General features: G+C 39.4%; 1 protein-coding gene across 1 annotated transcript in view; it reads right to left on the bottom strand.

Moving 5' to 3' along the window:
• Window positions 1-9,070, bottom strand: part of PSMD14 (proteasome 26S subunit, non-ATPase 14) — a 367,270-nt gene extending 358,200 nt beyond the window's left edge. The window contains exon 1 of the mRNA XM_053698365.1: window positions 9,030-9,070. Coding sequence (XP_053554340.1) covers window positions 9,030-9,047 — 18 coding nt within the window. The 5' untranslated portion in view covers window positions 9,048-9,070. The remainder of the gene's footprint in view (window positions 1-9,029) is intronic.
• Window positions 9,071-26,567: the final 17,497 nt, after the last annotated feature.

The following is a 26,567-nucleotide window of genomic DNA, read 5'->3' as shown; positions in this document are numbered from 1 at the left end:
GAACAGGCTTTCTTCCCTGCAAGTTACACTTCAGTGATTACAGGACAAAGGAGCTACACTCCCTCCCACATAACCTACTGCCCTCATAGCTAACATTTGGAGACATCTAACCCTATGATTGCCAAAAGGGTTAACTATTGCAGCTCTCTCTCTCTCTGTTAAAAAGCATACCCCCCCCCCCCCAACTATCCCGATTTCACAGGACAGTCACGATTTTAGGGGTCTGTCCCATGTCCCAGGTTGCTAGCCATCTGTCCCGCATTGCCCCATGCATTTTTTTTTATTCTATTGGGCACATACTCAGAAGCAGCTGCTTTTCTCTCCCAGGGTTATATACCTGTTAGATTCCTTGTGGAAAAGTAATGGTGTGTGGGTTAAGCAGGAGTAGGAAGGCAATATACCCTCTGACCTCAGGTAATCGTGACCTCTAACCCCTGGTAGTGATGATGTTTAACCCCTGGTGCTAATACTAGCATGCCTACAGTTTTATACGATGAGCAGTGCTAACACCAGGGGTAGCAAACAGTGGCAGCCTCAGACTGCCAGCTAATGTACTTGCCAACCCCAGGACCCCATACAATGAGTTACAGATACCCATATATGATGTAGTTATGTGTGCCTATCTGTATCTATAAGTGTGTATGTGTGTGTATATGCATGTATAAGTGTAAGGCTGTGTAGTGTGTGTGTAGATTATATATATATATATATATATAGTATATATATATATATATATATATATATGCATGTATAAGTGTAAGCTATGTAGTATGTGTGTCTATCTGTATCTATAAGTGTGTGTATCTGCATGTAAAGGTGTAAGCTGTGTAGTGTGTGTGTGTGTGTGTATATGCAAGTATAAGTGTATGCTATGTAGTGAGTGTGTCTGCATGTTTAAGTGTATACTATTTAGTGTGTGTGTGTATGTGTGAGTGTATCTGTATGTATAAGTGAATGCTATGCAGTGTGGTGTTGTGTGTGTGTGTGTGTGTGTGTGTGTGTGTATCTGTATGTATATCTGTACTGTGCATTTTTGCTAACTTTAAAAGGCCAGAATCTAGAATATTAATGAGGAAAGCAGAAAGCAGTTTTAATGAATCTATCTATTAAATGTCCAATTAAGATAAAAATATTTAGACAGGTCTCTGCAAAGGTTAATAAAATACAGAGCTAACATAGCTATACCAGTGGTCGAGCTTGTGTTTGATTTGCTGCCTAAGAGTATTAAAAAGAATATGACTTTATTTAGAATTTTATTTATATTACTTTGGTCTTATGATTTTTTTAAGCCCGTCCCTGCTCTTGCCCACCACATTTTATTTTTTTTTAAATGTTGGGAGGTATGAAAAAGTGTTTTAACCTCCAGTGGAATGAGCACAAAGAGAACAAAGAAAAATTGATAATAGGAGTAAATTTGGAAAGCTGGTTAAAATTGCATGACTAGACTATCCCTTTAAACAATAACAACAACATTAAAGCGACAAGACACCAACATTTTTTCTTTCACGATTCCAATACAGCATACAATTTAAACACTTTTCAAATTACTTATATTATCAAATTTGCATAATTTTCTTGGTATCCTTTGTTGAAGCAGCAGCATTGTTTCTACAGAGTATATCAATGTATGCTTTCAGCAGAGGATACTAAGAGAAGCAAAGCAAATTAGATGAATAAGTCAAATAAAAAACAAAATTTATGCGCTACCCGAATAATGTATTTATTTCCTTGACAAGGGTGAGTCCACGGATCATCATCAATTACTGTTGGGAATATCACTCCTGGCCAGCAGGAGGAGGCAAAGAGCACCACAGGAAAGCTGTTAAGTAACACTTCCCTTCCACACAAACCCCAGTCATTCGACCAAGGGAAAGGAGAGAAGGAAATAACACAAGTGCAGAGGTGCCTGAGTTTATAAACCAAAAACCTGTCTTAAAAACAGGGGGGGTGGGGGGGGCGTGGGACTCATCATGTCAAGAACAAAATACCTAAATAAATGTATTAGGTAAGCATAGTTTTATTTCTAATGACAAGGTGAGTCCACAGGTCATCATCAATTACTGTTGGGAATCAATACCAAGCTAGAGGACACAGATGATAAGGGAGGTGTCAAGACAGGTAACCTAAACAGAAGAAACCACCGCTTGAAGAACCTTTCTCCCAAAAGAAGCCTTCAGCCGAAGTAAAAAGTATTACATTTAGAAAAAGTATGCAGAGAAGACCAAGTTGCAGCCTTGCAAATCTGTTCCACCGAAGCTTCATTTTTGAAAGCCCTGGAAGAAAAGAGATTGCGATTCTCTCAGGAGGTTGCTGTCCAGCAGTCTCATATGCCAAACTAATAATACCTTGAGCCAAAGAGAAAGAGAAGAAGCCGTAGCTTCTGACCCTTGCGTTTCCCCAGAGAAACAAACAAACAAAGCAGAAGACTGGTGAAAGCCCTTAGTCGCCTGCAAGTAGAATTTCAGCGCACGTACAACATCTAGGTTGTGTAGCAAACGCTCCTTAGGAGAAGAAAGATTAGGACGCAAAGAAGGAACAACTATCTCCTGATTAATATTCCTGTCCGAAACAACTTTAGGAAGGAAACCTAAATTGGTACGAAGAACCATCTTATCCGAATGAAAAATAAGATAAGGAAATCACTTTGCAGTTGCCGAGAGTTCAGAGACTCTCCGAGCAGAAGAATTAGCAACAAGAAACAAAACCTTCCAAGATAACCTCTTAATATCTAAGGAATGCATAGGCTCAAACGAGCCTGTTGTAAAACTTTAAGAACAAGGTTAAGACTCCAGTGAGGAGTAACAGTTTTAAACACAGGCCTGATTCTGACCAAGGCCTGACAAAAGGATTGCACGTCTGGCACATCCGCCAGGCGCTTATGCAACAAAATAGACAAAGCAGAAATAGGACTCTTCAGAGTACTTGCTGACAAACCCTTCTCCAGACCCTGCTGGAGAAAAGCCAAAATCCGAGGAATCCTGACACTACTCCAAGAGTAGCCTCTGGATTCACACCAATACAGATATTTTATGCCATATCTTATGGTTAATCCTAGTCACAGGCTTACGAGCCTGGATCAAGGTCTCAATGACCGACTCTGGGAACCCACACTTAGATAAAATTAAGCGTTCAATCTCCAAGCAGTCAGCTTCAGAGAAACAAGATTTGGATGAAGGAAGGGACCCTGAAGTAGAAGGTCCTTCCTCAGAGATAGTCCCCAAGGTGGACAAGAATGACATTTTCCACTAGGTCTGCATACCAGATCATGCGAGCCACGCTGGTGCTAATGAGAATCACCAACGCCCTCTCCTGCTTGATCCGAGCTATGACTCGTGGAAAGAGAGCGAACTGGGGGTAACCCGTTATGCTAGACTAAAATTCCAAGAGACAGTCAGAGAATCTATCAGGACGGCCTGTGGGTCCCTTGACCTCGAACTGTACCTCGGAAGTTTAGCATTCTGATGAAATGCCATGAGCTCCAGCCACCCCTACAAGAGGGTCAAGCTGGAAAACACCTCCGGATGGAGCTCCTATTTCCTGGGATGAAAAGTCTGTCTGCTCAGAAAATCTGCTTCCCCCAATTGTCCCCCTCCTGGTAAGTGGATCACCGATAGACAGCAGTTGTGGGTCTCTGCCCACTGAATAATTCGGGCCACGTCTGTCATAGCCAAGGAACTCCGAGTTCCTCCCTGGTGGTTGATGTACGCCACCGAAGTTATGTTGTCCGACTGGAACCTGACAGACTGGGCTAAAGCTAACTGAGGCCAGGCCAGTAGAGCATTCAAGATCGCCCTCAGCTCTAAGATGTTTATAGGGAGAACTGACTCCTCCCAAGTCCATAGACCCTGTGCCTTCATCAAGCCCCAAACTGCTCCCCAACCCAGCAGGCTGGCATCCGTGGTCACAATCACCCAGAGACAGATCTGCATAGTCGCTGTTCCATTGTCTTTGCATGCATAACTGCAGAGCCCTGAGATGGAACCGAGCGAACGAGATGATGTCCATGGAAGCTACCATCAGACCAATTACCTCCATACATTAAGCCACTGATGGCTAAAAAGAGGACTGAAGGACAAGGCAATAGTCGAAAATCTTGGATTTTCTGACCTCTGTCAGAAATATTTTTATCGATAGGGAATCTATTATGGTCCCCAAAAACATTACCCTTGCAGCTGGAATCAGAGAACTTTTTCCCAGATTCACCTTCCATCCATGGGAGCGAAGAAAAGACAAAAAGATCTCCGTATGAGAGTTTGCTTGTTGAAAAGACGGCGCCTGAATAGGATCACTGCCAATAGAGGCCCCCAGAACTTTTGAGAAGATTCTGGGAGCTGTGGCGAGGCCGAATGGAAGAGCCACAAACTGAAAGTGATTGTCCAAGAAGGCAAATCTCAGAAACTTGTGATGATCCTTGTGAATGGGAACATGAAGGTACGCATCCTTTAGATCTATGGTCGTCATGAACTGACCATCTTGGACCAGAGGAAGAATGGAACGTATAGTTTCCATCTTGAAGAACGGTGTTCTGAGGAACTTGTTTAGACATTTCAGGTCTGAAATTAGTCTGAAAGTTCCCTCGTTTTTGGGAACCACAAACAGATTTGAGTAGAATCCCGGACTCTGTTCCTGCAGAGGAACTGAAACTATTAGTCCCAGGGCAGAAAGATCCTTGACAACAATTTAAGAATGCCTCTCTCTTAACTGGTCTACAGATAATCTTGAGAGAAGAAACCTGCCCCTGGGAGGTGAAGTCTTGATTCTATTTTGTACCCCTGTGGAGTTTGGAACATCTCGTATCCAGGCTTGAGCGAATTGAGAAAGTCTGTCCCCTACTGCATCCCACCCCGATCGGGGGACAACCCTTCATGCAGACTTGAAATCAGTTGCTGGTTTCTAAGACTGCTTCCCCTTGTTCCAAGACTGACCAGGCTTCCAGGAAGACTTAGATTGATCCTGCTTGGAGGAAGGGAGGGGAGGGTTTACCTCTAAAGTTACGAAAGAAAACAAAAATTACTTCGACATCCTTTCTGCTTACTCTTCTTATCCTGAGGAAGAAAATATCCCTTTCCTCCTGTAATATCAGAAATAATTCCAGCCAAGCCAGGTCCAAACAAGGTCTTTACCTCTGTAGGGTATCGCCAAGAGCTTGGACTTAGAGGAGACATCTGCAGACCAGGACCTTTAACACCATAAGGCTCTGCGGGCTAGAATACGCAAAAACCAGACATTTTTGCTCCCAAACTTAATGACTTTGTAATGAAGCATCTGTGGGTAAAGGAATTGGCTAACTTAAGAGCCTTAATCCTGTCCTGGATCTCCTCAAGAGGAGTATCTGTCTGATAAGAACCAGACAAGGCATCAAACCAGTTAGCTGCCGGGAACTGGGTGACAGTGGCAATACACACCGCAGGTTGCCATTGAAGACCTTGGTGGACATACTTCTTCCTTAGTAATGCCTCCAACTTCTTATCCATCGGATCCTTAAAAGAAACAACTATCCTCTATGGGAATAGTGGTCCACTTAGCCAAAGTGGAGATTGCCCCTTCCACCTTAGGAACCGTCTGCCACGACTCCTTAATGAGTCAGATATTGGAAACATCTTCTTGAAAATAGGAGATGGAAAAAAAAGGAATTTCCAGGCCTCTCCCACATCCCGTGCAATAATTTCTGTAGCATGGTCTGGTACCGGAAATACCTCCACCGCGGAGGGAACATCAAAGTACTTGTTCAGTTTACTAGACTTCTTAGGGTTTAACTACGACAGTCATGTCGGAGTCGTCCAAGGTAGCCAAAAACCTCCCTTAAGTAACAGCTTAAATCTGAAGGATACAACTTCAGCATCAGAGAAAGGAATTATACTGTCTGAATCTGAAATTTCACCCTAAGACGCTACCAAAGTGTCTTCCTCCTCAGACTTCTGAGAGGAAGCACCCTGAGTAGCAAACAACTGGATCAGAAACCTTACTAACTGATTACATAAACTTTCTTTTGCGCTTTCCGGTAGCATGGGGGAAAAACAGACAGCGCCTCAGATACCGCAGAGGATACCTGGGCAAGCAAATCTTGCAAAGAAACTCCAACCGGAGAGTGAGAGGAAAACACAGTGCACTGCATATAGTGGATGACAAAGATTGGGACACTAGAGAAGAAAGCCGGCGGCATATCCGATACCTGGAGACACCTGAAAACAGCATCCGCCTTAGATAATGATGGCTTAGGTTCAAAACGTCTATCCCTGCAACACAAGGTTCTTTCAATAAATGACAAAAAGGTACTGGTGGTTCACCTGATAGTCAAAACACAGACTACATGTAACGCTCTGCAAGGCCCTCTTGATCCATCTTAATGCAGATAAGAACAGAAAATACAAACAGCCTTTTATTTTATATAAGTTACTGTCTCTTTAAATAATTATTTGTACAAAAAGTTAGATTGAAATAAAATGAAGCAAATATCTTAATATAACCCTAGGCACTTTGCTGAGGTGCCTACCTGATCCTGCCAACAGAGCTTGAGGCAAAATGAAAATGCTCCGGTTTCCCTCCGGGACTCTGCAATTAAACAGCTGAAAAATTCCACTAGAGCAGAGCAGTCAATCTGAGCTGCGTATCCACTCCGGAACTCACAGGAAGTGAATCCAGAAAGTGCGCTTAAACAGGCTGCCGCCCTGAAGAAAGAACGCCCCTTGTAATAAGGGTGGACCCAGCGGCCAAACAGACCTCAGTGAAAAATATTTGCACATAGAAAAGCGTGGCCATATCTCACAGCAGCAAAAAACGTCACACTCCTAACATATTCCTTAACCGGATCCACCCTGAGTTAAGGACACACTGAGCCAAAAAATTAAAATTAACAAAAGTAATCAAACACTCCTCAACGTCCACAGTGCCTGCTGTCTGCCCTGCAATTAACCCTCATAAGGCCAATGATGCAACGTCCCCCTGCAAATTAACTGCTTAAGTGCCAAGTTTCCCTCTTTAACATAAAGAAAAATATACTTGGCACTTACCTGGTATGAGAGGGTGCCATCCCTCACATGTTCCTGTGGAAAAAGAAATGACCAAGTAAGCTTACTCAGGCTTTCTGAATAGGGCAGCAAAACTGTTTGAGAAAACGCAGTGAGGATTGTACCCCACAAGTTCTTAATTGCTTAAAAGCCACCACTGCTCTACTGAAGAGACTGACGTGGGATACGACTAGACCCAAGGAAAGATCAGAGCAAACCTACTCTGCTTTAAAATAATAAAATCTTGATTGGAGAAAATTCATATCAGACACCGAAACTTCACCACCTCCTTGCACCGCAGGCAAAGAGAATGACTGGGGTTTGTGGGAAGGGAAGTTATTCTTAACAGCTTTGCTGTGGTGCTCTTTGCCTACTCCTGCTGGCCAGGAGTGATATTCCCAACAGTAATTGATGATGATCCGTGGACTCACTGTGTCATTAGAAAGAAATACAGTAGACATCTACAATAGGCATTTCAAATGGTTGTTGAGATTCAATATTTAAAAAAACAAAAAATCACACACACACCTACAAGCCTCATTATATCTAGACTTGTAGCTAATATCACAAACAAAAAGGAAATTATTTAGCTGCTTTGAGTCTTTAAAAGACCTTTGCTAGCATGAATAAGGGGCCGAGGCCCGGGGCATGGTAAACTGACTGTACAGTGAGTGTAGGTACTAAGGGAGACCACAAAATTACATTGTAAATCGGTGTATGACCTAACATTAGAAGTTTTATGCGTGTTATGTGTGGATTTACAAATGGGACAGATAAAGGGGACTTTCAGTCATGAAGTATAAAATAGTTCATGCTAAAAGTTCCTTTATTTGTTTGAAGCGTTCGCCGCACTGCTCAGGGAGCCATGGGCAGAACGTTATTTTGCTTTGAGGTGACGTTTCCACCTCTTAGCCAATAGCATGTCTAGCTATCTGGCTTTGCACAGTTGAAACGCACGGCTATTTGCTAAGAGATGGAAACGTTACTTTCACATCAAATAGCCTTCTACCGTGGGCTGCCTGAGCAGCTCAGTGCGGCGAACGCTTCCAACAAATAAAGGAGCTTTCAGCATGAAGTATTTTATACTTCATGACTGAAAGTCCCCTTTATTTGTTCCAATTCAAAATCCTAGCGTTTCACAAAAGCTATGATTTACAAATTTACACACTTTAACCACTGCTGTATATTTGTTGAGCATAAAGAATAAAGCACTGCTCTACGTGTTTTACAGAAATTGTGCCTGAATACCTTAGATGGAATGATCATAAAAATAGTCCTTTTACTCATAACAATAAAATACCGGATGATTAAACCTTTGCTTGTATAATGATGCTTATTTTATTTGTTTTAACATTCTTTACAACTAAAATAAATGGCCATATAACAAGCAGTAGTGTTTGTAAAGGACATTAAAGTGTGGATACTAATCACTGATATCCTTAAAATTAATGAATGAGAAAAGAATATTCAGTGAGAGTAAACATAGATATGCTCTCTTTCCATCCCCCATGAAATGTATCTGTTCCAATATTCTTTCTGTTCAGGGCTCAGTGGCAAAACGATTAGGGTTCTAGTGCCCATCCTTCTCCCATCTGCAGAGAGAGTGACAGACTAGGAGGAAATGGGCTGCCTGGTGAAAACAAGAATCACTTTTCTTATTTGGGGTAAACTGCAGAGACAATTTAGCAAAACAATCCTTTTCAATCTGCTGCCAGATTTTTTCTTCCCTGCTCTGATTGGAGCAGATGGGATCTAAAGACATCAAAACTAGGCAAGGTTGTTGTAAGGCCTAGAGCAACGGAGGTACAAAAGCATCTTCAAATTATTAAATGTTATTCACTAAAATTCTAATGAATTCCCCTTTGCACAGGGACGCTTTGTGACTTTAACACACCTTTCCGATTAGGTGACATTCAACACATTACTTGACACTGCAGGTTAAAGTTTTTTTTTAGCAAACAATTTGTAAAAAATGTGTCCTAAAGATACAAGGAAGAAAGATAATAAAGTTATGGTACTGACCTGCCCAAGTCCTGGCATGCCTCCCCCAAGTCTCAACAGTCGGTCCAATGTTCCTAAGAAAAAGAGAGACAACAAGGATGCATTAATCTGTTCTCATGTATGATATTCACCTTCAGTTCTCTCGTATGGCCAAAAAAATGTTGGTGGTAATTACAACACAACATCAGTCATCCTGTTAATTAACGCCACATATAATTCAAGAAGCTGTCTTCTTACACTAATTAACAGACCTTATTTTGCTGCTATAGGTTTGGGTTACCCTACTTAGAAGAAAGCCAGTCATGAGCTTTTTAAACAGTATCTTTATTAGAAGCATTTCAGGGTGTTCTTCTCTTCTACAACAATGCATCAGAAATCAGCAATAAAGTGATTTCAGAGGCCATCATCTATGTGCACATATACCATTGTTTCCATTGTAAATTCAAGCAACACTCATTAGTATACCCTCTGTTAATTAACGTGCACAATTCAGGTATTGAAACTGAAGATTACTGATCTAACAGTACCATGGAAAGAAAACCCAGAGAATATTATTAAAATAGTTTTTTTAGGAGGGGTCACTTTATCCATTGCAGTGCTTATTTAGGGGTGCTAGGATTCAATGTAAAGCCTCCAAATAAAACATTAGGTAGTTGATTGATGTAAAATGATATTCACCGATTAATGAAGAGGGGTATGAGACCCCAAACTCAAAGACAAGCCTTTCTCTCTTTCCAAACTGGTAGATATATGCAGGCGTTTGTTTACAATTGGACACAGCCAAATAAAATAGGACAAAACATCCAAGAGGTGTACAAATGTATGTAACAAAATTACATAATGCTTTTAAAAACACATGTATGTTGTAGAGAGAATTTTTGCAATGCAGTGAATAATTTAAAGAAAAAATACATTGAAGATAAAGGCGCTTCCTGAGAGGGACGCGGGGCTGGAGGGGGTGTCTAGTGTCATAGGCACTACCCCCTGACACAATCCCATTATTGAAATCACATGAACGATCAAGTTATTTCAATCTTTACTCATTTGTTTACATCAGAACTTTGCTCTGATGTAGACAAATAAGTCAGGGCGGAAAGGGGTTAATTAAAATACACTAACCATCTTTTGAGCCTTCAGTGAGTCAATCTCTTTGCTGGTGGTGTGTATTCATGTGTATTTATGAGGGGGGGTTTATGTGTGTTTATGTTGGAAAAATGGCACGGATAGACTTGCTCGACACAGGGTTGCCACAAACCTTTAATTTGTAAAATGAGCAATATCTGTGAAGAGCAATAAAACGAGGTATATGCCTGTTTATACATACATATATTTATATACACACATATATTACACTGTCAGAGTTTTAAGTATATATGTATCTCAGAATGGTTTGTTTTCAATAGAAGAAAACAAAACACCTGCTGAAAAATGCAAATAGCATATTCTGCAGCACAATGATGGCATATCAAGAATGTAACTGGGAGATAGAACTGTGGGCACAAATATATGTTTTGTGATTATGCTCAATTTTTGAATAACACATATGCTCCAGAGTTAAAAGAAAGAAAAAAATATATCTGCATGGAAGTCATCCAATATCCCTGTCTACCACTATAGTAGTAGTCTGACATAAAGTACAAGAGACACAATTAACATCAAATCTGTTCCACAATTTTGTCAATATGATGAAAATCTTTACATCCTGTGTGCATTGATAAATATTAATACAAACATATATACTGTTGTTGCCAGGACCAGAGGCCTTTGTACACCACTACTTGATTGCACCCCTCTGATGCATGCAACAAGCTGATTTCCTATTAAAAAAAAAATAACAAAAACCCAATACCAGTGTGTAATCCGAACTATAATAGATGAATGACAATCAGTGGCGTATTTATGATTTGTGCTGCCCTAGGCACTCAAAATTCTGCTGCCTCCCCCTTTTGGTGATCATCACTTTTTCTTCATCACTTTTTCTTCATGGCATTTCCAAAGTAAAAGTTTATGTTCAAGTGCACGTGTGTGTATCTGTGTGTGTGGTAGTGAGACCTCAAAAAGTGCAACACCCCCAAAATCTAGCACATTAAGAAAGTGCCTTGTTTACCTAGGCCAAAATGGCGCCCCTGATGACAATTGCAACCAAGAACTAGAGATGGGTGATATACTTTGTGAATCGGGAATGCCTACAGAGATTATTATTAATAATATAAATAATAAATAAATAATGATATTACTTTAGCCCCACTAAAGTAATAATATCTAACTTGAACCATCACATTTGCAATCTCTCTCTATATATTATATCAGGGGACAACAAAATCGTTAACAATTTAGGAGCCAGAAAGAATTTGTAGGAGCCAGGCATACTTTTAGGAGACAGTGGTATATGTATAAAGATATATGGAGAATAACCCTAGATTTTAGGAGCCAGGAGTAAACATTCTAGGGAGCCAGTGGCTCCCAGGCTACTGGGTTTGCCGAGCCCTGTATTAGATACCTTTTAAAAACGTACATAGAAGCTCCCAATTTAGGCACTGTTGATGAGGTTAGGCTGGACCACCCACTAAAAGGGACTAAGAGTACTCCCCCCCTCTCCTGCTTATGAAAGGACCATTATGCAAACAGAAGAATTTTGAAGTCTGTATACATCAGTATACATCTAAAACTTAGGGGCTTGGTTAGGAGTCTGAAAATCAGCAAAAACTATATAGTTTTACAAAAACCACACCCCCAGATGGGCTATATAAATGGATAATCAAATAAAACATTTAGCAACAAAAAATCAAATGTACAATGTCAATTTAAAGAGCCACTGCAAAATTATCAGTTTTCTCAAGTTTTTACTGATGCATAGGTATGTGTTTGAGTAAAATGAACATGTTTGTTTTATTTATAAAACTAAGGACAACATTTCTCCCAAATTCCAGATAAAATATTGTCACTTATAGCAGTTTATTTGGAGAAAATAACAACTGGTCAAAATAACAAAAAAGATGCAGTGTTTTCAGACTTCGAATAATAATAAGTTCATATTAATTTTTAAACGACACAATATTAATGTTTTAACTAAACAACAGTTCAGGAACCAATGTTTGACGGAATAACCCTGATTTTCAATCACAGCTTTCATGCATCTTGGCATGCTCTTCATTAGTCTTTCACACTGCTGTTCGGTGAATTTATACCACTCCTGCAACAAAAGTTCAAGCAGCTCGGCTTTGTTTGATGGCTTGTGACCATCCATCTGCCTCTTGATCACATCCCAGAGGTTTTCACTAGGGTTCAGGTCTGGAGATTGGGATGCCCAGGACAGGGTCTTGATCTGGTTGTCCTCCATCAACACCTTGACTAACCTAGCTGTGTGGCATGGAGCATTGTCCTGCTGTAAAAAAACAATCCTCAAAGTTAGGGAACATTGTCAGAGCAAAAGGTAGCAAGTTTTCTTCCAGGATAACCTTGTACGTGGCTTGATTCACGCGTCCTTTCACAAAGGATAAATCTGCCCAATTCCAGCTTGCTGAAGCACACCCAGATCACCACCCATCCTCCACAAATTACGAAGACAGTGAAAGATACTGTGGCTTTGTAGGCTCTATAGCTCTTTGTCTAACCATTAGACGACCAGGTGTTTGAACACCGAAAATTTGGACTCATCAGGGAAGATGACCTGGAATCAGGCAGATTTATCTTTGTGAAGGACGCATGAATCAAGACACATACAATTTATCCTGGAAGAACCCATGCTTTCTTCTGCTCTGACAATGTTCCACAACGTTGAGGGATAGTTTTTTTCGGGGACAATGCTCCATGCCACAAGGCATGGTCAGTCAAGGTCACCACTAGTGCTCATTAAAGGACTTGCATTAGGTTTTACTTTATAGGTACAATGGCTTTAGATCAGTTTATTTTCCTAGTATAAACGATTTCCATGGATGTCACTAGGGGCCGTAGTGACATCACATGTAAGCATGGGCACACCCGGTTGAGGCTTTGATCAAACGCCCAGTCTGCTTGGCACCTGTGCGAGTTCAGCTTGCGCATAAAGGACCAGGTGGTGTGCTTCTAAAAGTGGTGTTACTCTTACGTTCGCATTTATAACTATATCAAGACTGTGTTAGGCCATGTGGCGCCCTTGTTTTTGTCTTATTCAGTTTATTGCATGAAAGAGGTGGGCCAATCCTTTCTTAGATTTCCAGGAGCTTTGTAATAAGTTAAACCTATAAAGATAGACCAGGCCATAATATACTTTGTTTCATCATATTTAGTAGAAAGAAGATTTATTTTTGTTTTTTGAAGAGTAAATTTTTCTTTCATCAGAAATTCATTTTATGTAAAAGAATAAACTCCAAAAGCGGTGGTTTTGATCAGCATTGGGTGCTTGGCACTGTGAGCAAGAAAAGAATCTGTGCATTCCTCCATTTAAAAATCAGATATCGAGTAATACCGGATGTATTTAATTAAACTAGCATGTGATTCTATCCATGCCATAAATCTGGTAGATATTTCTAGGTTCTTAAAACTCTCCACTACCACCTCTGCATTTTTTTCAGATCGCCTTTTCTGCCGTAATTTTCTCACAAATATTTGACCCTGTTTATACATTATCAATCTGTACCAGTCTGAGATCTTATATTTATATATAATATAATATATATATATAATGGAAGGGAACTGCACTCCAAGACCGGATCCGGTACACATCCTGTGACTCAGCAACATCCAGCCCTGGGTGCTAAATAGCACTCCAAAAAAGCTGTGATGTCACCAGAGCCACAGGCAGTTAACCCCAGTCCGGAATGGGTACAAGAAACAAGGGGGAATACAAATAAAAAAGTAATACAACACATAGAAACACCCAACACTCACCAGCTAGCTCACAGCTAAGATAAAATCACAACTGGAAAGGTTAGTTACCGCATCTGGCCAAATGGGAAAGCTCAGGTACCACGTCAAGGTCCTTTCCATTGCCTGAGTCCCTAACCAGCTACAACTATCATGCGAGCTCACAAAGCCAAACAGACTGAGAACAAAGAAGGTGTGCACAGGTGGATGTAATCATACCCATAGAAAATCAAAACATGGAAGGGGGTTAACTGCCTGGGGCTCTAGTGACATCACAGCTTTTTTGGAGTGCTATTTAGCACCCAGGGCTGGATGTTCCGAGTCGACAGGATGTGTACCGGATCCGGTCTTGAAGTGCTATATATATATATATATTATATATATATATATATATATATATTATATATATATATATATAAATATATATATATATATAATATATATATATATATATATATATATATATATATTAATTGTACCATGTTCTTAATCAATAAATGATTTAGATATGAGTCCTTTCTCCTCCAGACTTTAAAGACTTTTGAATGCATGTAATTTTTAACAACTTTCCAATTACTTTTATCATCAAATTTGCTTTGCTCACTTGGTATTTTTTAATTGAGTTGCTCATAATACGAGGTTGAAAGTAAACTGGTTTTGCTCACACCGCTAACCACCGCACATAAAAAGTCGAACTTAGAATATCACGCACCCAATAAACTATTCCCCAATAAAAGTCAATGGATAAAAAAAAGAGATGGAAAAAACCTAACGCCCTACTTGCGCGTAAACCAGATTGCATATTCTCAAGTGCGCTATTCCGACATGAAAATATTAATATTTCACAATTCCAATGTCCTGTACATATGCACATAGAAGAATATGTTCTCTTTATTCATAAATACATATTTCTACATATATCTGATTTGTTTTTTGGATAGAGATAGATAGAAATTATATATATATATATATTCAGGCTACAATTAGCCACCAATCAGCAAGCGCTACCCAGGTGCTGAACCAAAGATAGGCCGACTCATAAGGCATACATTTCTGCTTTTTCAAATAAAGATACCACGAGATCAAAGAAAAAAATGATAATAGGATTAAATTAGAAAGTTGATTAAAATTGCATGCTCTCCTGAATCATGAAAGAAAAAAAATTGGGTTTAGTATCCCCCTTTAATAGAAATTTGACATGAACAGATCATTTAACCTCTTGCCAGTAACATATTTCAAGCAGTGAAATAACCCACTGATTTCAAGTTATATCTAAGCAACAGTGATTTGACCTCTTGATGGCCTGGAGCACACAAGTAAATTATAGTTGGCTACCAGAGGATTTATCACACAGTTGTGTCAGCTCATGCCGCAAAGAGGAGAAATGTGGATGCTCCCACTGCATTCCCCTACAGACATGCCTTTCCGAGAAAGTCTAAACTTCTACACAACAGTAAAACTGATCTATGTGTTTAGTCTCACCAACCTTTTAACATATATGCAGTCATGCACCTGGATCCTGTGCTACCCCCCAGCTACAGGTATGTGTGCTTGGACCCTCTGTAACCAACGCTTGAAGATACACATACAGTATTTTTCTAGGGCTGGCACAGAAACACAACTTTGCCCAAGTGTCACTCCCTTAAGGAGAATTTTACAGCCACCAAGGACCTTTTTTTTAGTTGGAAAAACAAACAAACAGACATGCTACCATTATGCTAAAACCCTTGAAAGTGATGCAATATAACTGTTAATATTTGGCTAGAAAATATCAAATAAACATCTCTATTTAAAAATTAAGATATTTACCTCCAAATTTCTTCAATTTACAGAGTAGGTGCTCTTATTACGCTGAGCTACTCTTTTAATTGTATAGCTCATAATGCACTCTGAGATAAAGCTATAGTAATAATAAGGAGACAATGTAAACAGAAATAATGTAGTTAAACCACTTTGAATGGGATATTGCTTTCTTGATAATGCAGTCTCTACTACGCTGTTCCAGGAGGCCTGCAGTAGGGAGGAAGATCAGAATAGCATGGTCCTGCTGCTTGTGGGCAAGACCTACGCTATTCTGACCTAAAAAAAAAAAACTTAAAGGGACACTGAACACAAATTTTTTCTTTTGTGATTCAGATAGAGCAAGCAATTTTATGCAACTTTCTAATTTACTCCTATTATCAATTTTCTTCATTATCTTGCTATCTGTATTTGAAAAGCAAGAATGTAAGTTTAGAAGCCGGCCCATTTTGGTATCACAACCTGGGTTTGTCCTTGCTGATTGGACAGCACCAATAAACAAGTTGCTGTCCAGGATTCTCAACCAAAAATTGGCTGGCTCCTTAGCTTAGATCCCTTCTTTTTCAAATAAAGATAGCAAGAGAACAAATAAAGATTGATACTATAAGTGAATTAGAAAGTTGCATGCGCTGAGTAATGAAAGAAAAAATTTGGGTTTAGTGTCCCTTTAACCACCAGCAATGTACAGGCATGTTGGGTCATTAAGGGGTTAAGCTGCAACATATGTTACTTATTAATTAAGAATAAATAATTGTTTTATTAATACATAACATATGTTGCAATTTAACAACATTATTTCTGAATACATTGTATCATTATTAATATAGATGTCTCAGCACGCACTCTCAGTTACACTTCTTCCTTTTCTTGAGTGGCTAGGGGAAATTTCTCAGCTCAGAGAAAGGCTAAGAGTTGCTTTATAGTTCTCAGCGCCTGAGACTAAATTTTTTTGTACACATTACTCTTAACTGTCATCTGCGGTGGTGAAAAGAAAAATCCCTGCCATGCTCCCTTGCAAATACCGGGACAAGCATGATTGGTTGCTTTACAACAGAATCGGCTACTGAGGAAATTTTTAGGTGAAATATCTTGTTTTTAAATAGAGATGTTCATGTGATATTCTCTAGTCAGCGTTTTATAGAAATGCTGCATCACTTTCAAGTGACTTAGCATTTGGGTAACGTCCCTTTAAGCTATGCTGCTGGGTATTTTTGGAGGCCTGTAATCAGCTATATGTGGATACCTTTCTGTGTTTCATGAGCTAACATAAAAGTACAAGTGTGTTTGTTTATGTTTCTGGCTGTTAGAAATTATCCTGAAAGTAATTATGCAGAGCAAATATATATATATATAGTTTAGAAAGTGCAATTTAAGAGATAAGCATTTTTAATATCCATGTTTATGTTTACCTTTTGGCTATGACATTATTTAGAACTTTATTACTGCCATTATAAACAAGAATCATGGGGGGTCACTTTATAGGAAGTGCTTACAAACTCTGTAGTGTCAATTTTTTTCAGAAACAGTTACTAATAATTGTTACATCTAATAAGGTGTCTCGATGGGCTGGGCTAACATACAACAACAAAATAATACACTAATCTTATATAAGGGGAGGCTGATAGCTTGTTTTATGGATACACTTTTAGTACGTTTCTATCTATGGTGCTATCCGATAAATCATTCTCTGTGACAAATTGCCACCCTAAACTACTCATCTACATTAGCCCATTTGGCTGCAATCCTTTACAATTAGTCTGCTGCTCCCCATTTACAACACAATTATAAAGTTTTTCCTACCCTCTGCATCAAACCTTTCATACAATCTCAGGATAGATTAAACGCTTTTTGCTCTTTATATGAAGGTTTCTGTCAGACATATCACTAAATCAAGGCTAATAAAACCAGTTGACACTGAAATGTATATAGTTCTTTATTTACTGAAATTAACAAATTTGTTCTTACCAAAAGAGATAACGCTCTTTCATTTGAATAAAGTATAAAGATAATAAGTATGCACGTCTCTGTCAATTAGTTCATCAAAAGCCGGTTTCCATTGCTTCGTAATTTAAATCCCGAGAGTATCTTTGGAACATTACTCGTATTGCTACCGAGTGTAAAGCACAACTGCTGCATCATGATCCCTCACAGCAGTCCCAGGCTCTATCTGAGGCCTAGGTAAAGAGCTCAAGACTTTCCTAAACTACAAAGCCAGCGCCTGCCAAGCATTCCTAATGTTACCAGCATAGTAACGCGAGTGCACAGATTACCTGGACTTTTACCGGTGACCGCTGGACAACGAAAGGAAATTCACCAAACTGAATACAAAGGTAAACTCTAGTGATTCAGCCAAAATTCATTCAAAGCGATCTTTACAGAGCACTTCCGAGTTTCCACGCGTTGTCACGAAACTTCCTGTCTCTGTAACCAATAGCATAAGCGTTATTCAGCTCCGGGTCACAGAGTACAGTGTTATTACTGGAACTGTCATACGGAGCGCGCACTGACTGTATTGATCTGAGTGTGTTCACGTATATTAGAGTAATAGTTAATTTAATACAAGTTTATAACCAATATACTAGTCTGAGAAAATAATACAAACTGGTAGACATGTGCAATGGGTATTGTGCATCAGCACTGAACTAAATAACCGTTTATTAACGCGTTTAGAGAACCATGCTGCAATACAAGGTAACTTAGTAAAATGCAAAAGTAATACAATACATTCTGCTCTGTATAATGATTTTGAGGATAGAAGGAACTGCTACTTGCACTAATAAAAGGCTTCCCTGTATTAAGACTGTACCCATTTTGCATACAACTATGTATAGGCTGGCTGTTATGGACCCCCACCCAGCTCTTGGGCCTTGGTGCTGCTGCACCAATAGTAGTTCTGCCCCTGAGTCCAGACACCTCAACAACCAGCATAATCCTCACAAATGGAACAGAAAAACGTTAACAGGACAACCAATCCAGTGCTGGAAACTAGAACAGTGCAGTCATGGAGAGTGGAACTGAAGAATCAAAACCACTAGTTGAGAAGTCAACTGACCAATCCCAAAAGCTCTCAGGCTGAAAGAAAACAAAATACAGTATTCCAATTAGCATCTCAACAATAGATGATCAAAAGAAATAGAAGAAACAACATCATTAACCCCTTAGTCCATTTTTCAATTGTATTACCCTTAAAGGGACACTGAACCCAAAAATTTTCTTTCGTAATTCAGATAGAGCATGCAATTTTATATCAAAATATCAAGTGATTAAGCCATAATATAAGAAGGAGTGTTTATTTTTTTACATGAAATCCTCCCTCTTCAATCCTGAATGCTCAAGGGATATGAAACCCAAATTTTTTCTTTCATGATTCAGATGGAGCATGCAATTTTAAGCAACTTTCTAATTTACTCCTATTATCAATTTGTCTTTGTTCTCTTGCTATCTTTATTTGAAAAAGAAGGCATCTAAAGTTTTTTTTTTGGTTAAGGACTCTGGACAGCACTTTTTTTTATTGGTGAATGAATGTATCCACCAATCGGCAAGAACAACCCAGGTTGTTCACCAAAAATGGGCTGGCATTTAAACTTAAATTTTTTCCATTTCAAATAAAGATACCAAGAGAATGAAGAAAATTTGATAATAGGAGTAAATTAGAAAGTTGCTTAAAATTTCATGCTCTATCTGAATCACGAAAGAAAAAAATTTGGGTTCAATGTCCCTTTAAGGACCAGTGCTATTTTTACATTTCTGCAGTGTTTGTGTTTAGTTGTAATTTTCCTCTTACTTATTTACTGCACCCACACATATTATATACATTTTTTTCTCGCCATTAAATGGAGTTTCTAAAGATACCATTATTTTAATCATATCATACAATTTACTATACAATTTTTTATAAAAGATGATGAACAAATGGAAAAAAACACACATTTTCTAACTTTGGCCCTTAAAATCTGTTACACATCTACAACCACCAAAAAACACCCATGCTAAATAGTTTCTAAATTTTGTCCTGAGTTTAGAAATACCCAGTCACATGTTCTTTGCTTTTTTTGCAAGTTATAGGGCAATAATTACAAGTAGCACTTTGCTATTTCCAAACCATTTTTTTTTTTTTTTCAAAATTAGCGATAGTTATATTGTAACACTGATATATGTCAGGAATCCCTGAATAACCCTTCACGTGTGTGTGTGTGTGTATATATATATATATATATATATATATATATATATATATATATATATATATATATATATATATATATAGTAGACAACCCAAAGTATTGATCTAGGCCTATTTTGGTACATTTCATGCCACGATTTCACCTCCAAATGCGATCAAATAAAAACGTTAATTTTTTCACAAACTTTAGGTTTCTCACTGAAATTATTTACAAACAGCTTGTGCAATTATGGCGCAAATGGTTGTAAATGCTAATCTGGGATCCCCTTTGTTCAGAAATAGTAGACATTTATGACTTTGGCATTACTTTTTGGTAATTAGAAGGCCGCTAAATGCCGCTGTGCACCACACTTGTATTATGCCCAGCAGTGAAGGGGTTAATTAGGTAGCTTGTAGGGTTAATTTTAGCTTTATTATAGAGATTAGCCTCCCACCTGACACATCCCACCCTCTGATACCTCCTTGACCCGCCCTCTAACAGCTCTCTTCTTCCCTCCCCCACCTCACAATTGTCACCGCCATCTTAAGTACTGGCAGAAAGTCTGCCAGTATAAAAATAAAGGTTTATTTTTAAAAAAAAAAAGATTTATATATATATATATATACTCGATATAAAGTGCAGGATCCCCCAACCTCCCTGATCTCCCCCCCCCCCCAAACAGCTATCTAAGCCTCCCCCCTCAACTTATTGGCCGCCATCTTAGGTACTGGCAGCTGTCTGCCAGTACCCAGTTCGCTAACAAATTTGCCTTTTTATTTAAAAAAAAAAAAATCTGTAGTGAAGCTGCCCCCCCCCCCCTCAATACCCTTCCCCTCCTGGATTCCTTTCCAAACATTTTTTCCCTATCCCTTTCCATTTCCCTCTCCCTGCTTGGGCTTAACTTTTATGTCCGTGCACGCACTCCCGAGCCCCGCCCCCTTGTGCACTCTCGGTCACTCAGGATCCGGAACCCGCACCAGCAGTGGGCCGCCCAACCACCTCCCTGCTATGGCTCCCACCCACCAACGATCGGCACCATCAGTGGCCGATGCAGAGAGGGCCACAGAGTCGCTTTCTCTGCTGCATCGGATGCTTAAAAAAGCAATAACCTGAAAACCATGAGGACGTACAGGGTACGTCCTTGGTCATTAAGTGTTCAATATTCCACAGCACCATATGATTAATAACAAGTCTTTTATTGAAGCATAAACAGCAGCACAGGTATGCAACAATTTGGGATCACAATCACTTAATCATGCATCTATGATGCATGATTAAGTAATTGTGATCCCGAAACGTTGCATACCTGTGCTGCTGTTTATGCTTCAATAAAAGACTTGTTATTAATCATATGGTGCTGTGGAATATTGAACTTTTAATTTGTGGGCTGGAGGTCACCAGCTCGTCCACTTTGCATCATACCCAAGGAGGTTTGCACCCTATTGCCGGTCTCCTTTCGAATTGCTTGGTCATTAAGTAACAGTTTTTGTAGGACGTACTCTGTACGTCCTTGGTCCTTAAGGGTTAAATGGACATGAAACCCAAAATTTTTCTGTCATGATTCAAAAAGAGAATACAATTTTAAACAACTCTCTAATTAACTTCTATTATTTAATGTCCTTCTTTCTTTAGATATCCTTTGTTGAAGAAATAGCAATGCACATGCATGAGCCAGTCACACAAGGCATCTATATGCAGCCACCAACTAGCAGCTACTTGAGCATATTTAGATATGCTTTTCAACAACAGGTATCAAGAGAATGAATCAAATTAGGTAATAGAAGTAAATTGGAAAGTTGTTTAAAACTGCATGTTCTTTCTAAATCCAGAAGGAAAAAAATTGAGTTTCATGTTCCTTTAAGTGTTTTTTTTATGTAAGACACAGATAAGGTTAGGAGAAGGGAGGGAAAATATTTGCCTCCTGTCTTTAATAAAATTATGATTATTTGGTCACTGAAGCTTGAATAATCTTCATTTTATTAAAGACAGAAGGCTTCATATGTTGCTTTTTTAACATGAAGAAAAAACAGAAGAAAGAACATGCAGTACGGGACGGAAATAAAAGGAACAAAAGACAGAAGACCAGTTGCAGCCAAACCACCAGCCAAAAAGGCAGCAGATGCTGACATCCCATCCTGAAGGATCCAACGGGCAAGAGTATGAGAGGAAACAAAGCAAAGAGAAGCAGTGCAGTCCAAGTAAGTGCATAAGCACAACACTACACAAAGATGAGGCTTCGCAGGAAAAAAAAGGTAAGAAATAAAGGAAGAAGACATCTTAGTCCTTCTGTGGAGAACAAAAGAAATTCCATCCCAGAGCACTGACGTCAGGGAAATGCCGAAAAGATGCCAAACACAATAAATGTGAAGTTTAGCCAACAATTGTTTCAAGGACAGGTAGGAATGCAATGGCCAAGCTCTGTAAAAAAGTGAGGACAAATGAAACATTGCACAAGAAGGAATACAGAGATGCAGGAGGTCGCTGGAGCCGAATGACCCAAAGCAGGCAACAGACAATGGGATGTTGACCCATAGAAAGACCGCCAACAGGAAGATGGCCGACTGCAATGGGCGAGCAATGAGCATTGATGATCCTGAAAGACTGCACCAGAGAAAGTAAATCTGAAAAAACAGAAGAATTGTGGAGTCTACTGACAACCGCAGAAGTGCAGGAAAACAAATCTGGGACGACCAAAGACAAGTGACAAGATACACTGATGACTCTGAATCATTGAAAAGGGGGAATGGAATAAGACCCCATCAGAGACCATGGTTGCAAAAAGGCGCCTTCAGCCAGAATGAAAGGATCCAGGAGCCAGCTGTAATACCTCTCGATCTGAAAAAAAAGCAATGATACTCATCTTCCTGTGCTGAGCAGCAAAGAAAAAGGAGGAGTGTTTAGATTTAGAGGCTTATATACAATTTGTTGTAATGTGATTGGTTAATTTTTCTCTGTGTATTGCTGTTGTGCTGAGTTTAGTAAATATTGATAAGCAAAAATATGCAAACATTTGCAGAGTCTACTGTCCCTTTAATCCATTTCTCATGGGGACCAACTGCGTGAACCCCTTATAATACCACCTTTCCTCACTGCAGATGAATCCTCTACCTCCTGGTTTTACATTGAGTTAACCCTTATTGACTTTTCCCTACTACATTAACTTCTTAGGGGCCTATTTAAGAAAGGCCTGCCGGACATGATCCGACATTGTGGATCATGTCCGACAGACCTCGCTGAATGCGGAGAGCAATACGATCTCCGCATTCAGCATTGCACCAGCAGCTCTTGTGAACTGCTGGTGCAACGCCGTCCCCTGCAGATTGCAGGGGAGTGTCAATCAACCCGATCGTATTTGATCGGGTTGAATTGCGGCAATGTCTGTCCGCCTCCTCAGAGCAGGCGGACAGGTTATGGGGCAGCGGTCTTTAGACCGCTGCTTCATAACTGGTGTTTCTGGCGAGCCAACATGGGCCCTCAAGCTCCATACAGAGATTGATAAATGGGCCCATTAATATACTGCCCCTTGACTGAAAAATAGTAATTTATTAACCAGATCTCCTAACACTCCAGATGTAGCCCACTGCAACTCATCCAGCAACACCCCTACATAACCATAATCTGACTTCTCCTTACACCTATGGAACCCTTTAGAATCTGTATGCTCCTCCCTTAAAACAAAATGAAATATAATCCTAGTGATTTGTGTCTTCTGACACTTTGAACCCATCGATTAAAGAAGGCCTTATGTAGTCATCTTGCTCAGCAGAAACTTATTTATATGTCCTAGTTTTTATATGATTTGTTTAATGAGAAATTGTGTTTGGTTACGTAATTAAAGGTATATAAAACCCAAAAAAAAATTCTTTCATGATTCAGATAGAGCATGCGATTTTAAGCAACTTTCTAATTTACCGCTGTTATCAAATTTTCTCCATTCCCTTGGTATCTTTATTTGAAAAAGCAGGAATGAAAACTTTGGAGCCGGCCTATTTTTGGTCCAGTACCCTGGATAGTGCTTGCTGATTAGTAGATACATTTAGCCACATGGGTAGCATTTGCTGATTGGTATCTAAATGTAGCCACTAATCAGCAAGTGCTACCCAGGGGGCTGACCCAGAAATGGGACGGCTCCTAAGCTTATATTTCTGCTTTTTTTTAAGTAAAGATACCAATAGAACGAAGAAAAATTGATAATAGCAGTAAATTAGAAAGTTGTTTAAAATTGCATGCTCCATCTGAATCATGAAAGAAAAAATTTGGGTTTCATATCCCTTGAGCATTCAGGATGGAAGAGGGAGGATTTCATGTAAAAAAAATAAACACTCCTTCTTATATTATGGCTTAATCACTTGATATTTTGATATATATGTGATGAAAGTAATTAGTAGATGTGCTTGTCAGCACAATGTTCAAAAGGTACAGAAAAAGTACTGCAGCACTGTGCAATATAAAAGGATCCTTTATTTTCACAGGTGGCCCATGTGTGTTTGTGTTCCATAGTGCACATTGTTTGGGGCTTACTGTAACACAGCAACACTGCCATCAGGGGACATGTATGTTAGCAAAATTATGCACATGTGCCCCCTCATAGGTTCTTCCTATAAATTCTAGGTGCAAACTATAGGTCGTGTTTAGATATTTAGGAGTTCTGGATCTTCAGTTATTATGCTGAATATATTACCCTTTTCAACCCTCTCTCTGTTCCCATTCCAGTGTTTTTCTTATCTTATCATTGTGAATGTAATCAGACAGGCTACCTTTGCTTGCTTCCTGTATTCCCAACTTTGCATGAGTCATTTTCTAGTATTCTGGCCTGTCTCGCTGAATCTGCCATTCTGAACTAACAAATATGGCCATGTGCCTCCATTTATTTTGGGGAATCTGTTTTACTTCAGGTCATCTCTGCTGATGGTGTATGCATGTGTGGGTATTTCTCAAGGTCTTGGATCCATTTCTACAAATAATAAGTGTTTTACTTTGTTACATATATTCCAAGCTGATATTTAACCCACTGAGGAGGCTATTAAATTCCAGTCTCATTTAAGCAGGTCACATTCATTCATTACCAACAAACACCAGCACCACCATCTTTGACATCTGAGGCTCAAGAACCTTTCATTTCCCTACCTGAAAATTTTGCCTGGCTCAGCCCCAATTTTGCCAGACTCTGCTATTGCCATCCAGGGATATCTGTGTCTCAGAAAAGACAGAGCTAAAAGATGTGGTGGACTCCTAATATACGTTGAGGAGTCTATAAATGTCTCCCTTCTTGTTCCTACACAAGCTTTGAATGTATTGCTGCCAAAATAGTAACCCCATTCTCTAAACCTGTCATCATTTTTGAAGTTTACCGCCCCCTTTGTCCCCAACCGATTCACCACAAGAAATATCTCAGCTAATTAATAAAATTGCCTCCCAGTATAAGAAGGGTGAATTACTGGTTGTTGGCGACTTTAATTTAAACTGGTTAGACCCCAAAAACAATAAATTTTGTTCAGTCTTTCAAGCAATTAATCTTACACAATTAATATCCACTCCCACTCTTTAAAATCATTTATCCTTGGGGCGGAGCTTGACTGACAATGGAGAAGGCTGCATAGTCACTTTGCTCCCTGCAGACAAATAGGCAGAGGGGTACTCAATTCATAATATCTGCATGAACACTGCTCTACAATATACCGGCCAATGACTTAGTTCATAGAGCTTCAGGCTAGAACGGACAAATCGACCGCAAGTCAGTTGCAATGTGAACGCTGAGGCTTTAAAAGATACGGTTTTGGGGAAAGGAAGCGCCATCTTGCTTGATCTCATGGCGCATCAATACTATAAGTGCTGAAGCAGTTTGCAATTCATTGATGGGCTTCTCACGGAGCTAAAGTCTACGCAATGACTATGAAAGGCATCCCAAAGGATTTATGGAGGTCTACAGGGAGTGCAGAATTATTAGGCAAGTTGTATTTTTGAGGATTAATTTTATTATTGAACAACAACCATGTTCTCAATGAACCCAAAAAACTCATTAATATCAAAGCTGAATAGTTTTGGAAGTAGTTTTTAGTTTGTTTTTAGTTATAGCTATTTTAGGGGGATATCTGTGTGTGCAGGTGACTATTACTGTGCATAATTATTAGGCAACTTAACAAAAAAACAAATATATACCCATTTCAATTATTTATTTTTACCAGTGAAACCAATATAACATCTCAACATTCACAAATATACATTTCTGACATTCAAAAACAAAACAAAAACAAATCAGTGACCAATATAGCCACCTTTCTTTACAAGGACACTCAAAAGCCTGCCATCCATGGATTCTGTCAGTGTTTTGATCTGTTCACCATCAACATTGTGTGCAGCAGCAACCACAGCCTCCCAGACACTGTTCAGAGAGGTGTACTGTTTTCCCTCCTTGTAAATCTCACATTTGATGATGGACCACAGGTTCTCAATGGGGTTCAGATCAGGTGAACAAGGAGGCCATGTCATTAGATTTTCTTCTTTTATACCCTTTCTTGCCAGCCACGCTGTGGAGTACTTGGACGCGTGTGATGGAGCATTGTCCTGCATGAAAATATGTTTTTCTTGAAGGATGCAGACTTCTTCCTGTACCACTGCTTGAAGAAGGTGTCTTCCAGAAACTGGCAGTAGGACTGGGAGTTGAGCTTGACTCCATCCTCAACCCGAAAAGGCCCCACAAGCTTATCTTTGATGATACCAGCCCAAACCATTACTCCACCTCCACCTTGCT

This window comes from Bombina bombina, chromosome 1, assembly GCF_027579735.1.
Source record: "Bombina bombina isolate aBomBom1 chromosome 1, aBomBom1.pri, whole genome shotgun sequence".
Lineage (NCBI taxonomy): Eukaryota > Metazoa > Chordata > Amphibia > Anura > Bombinatoridae > Bombina > Bombina bombina.
This window is presented reverse-complemented; position numbering and strand designations above follow the sequence as displayed.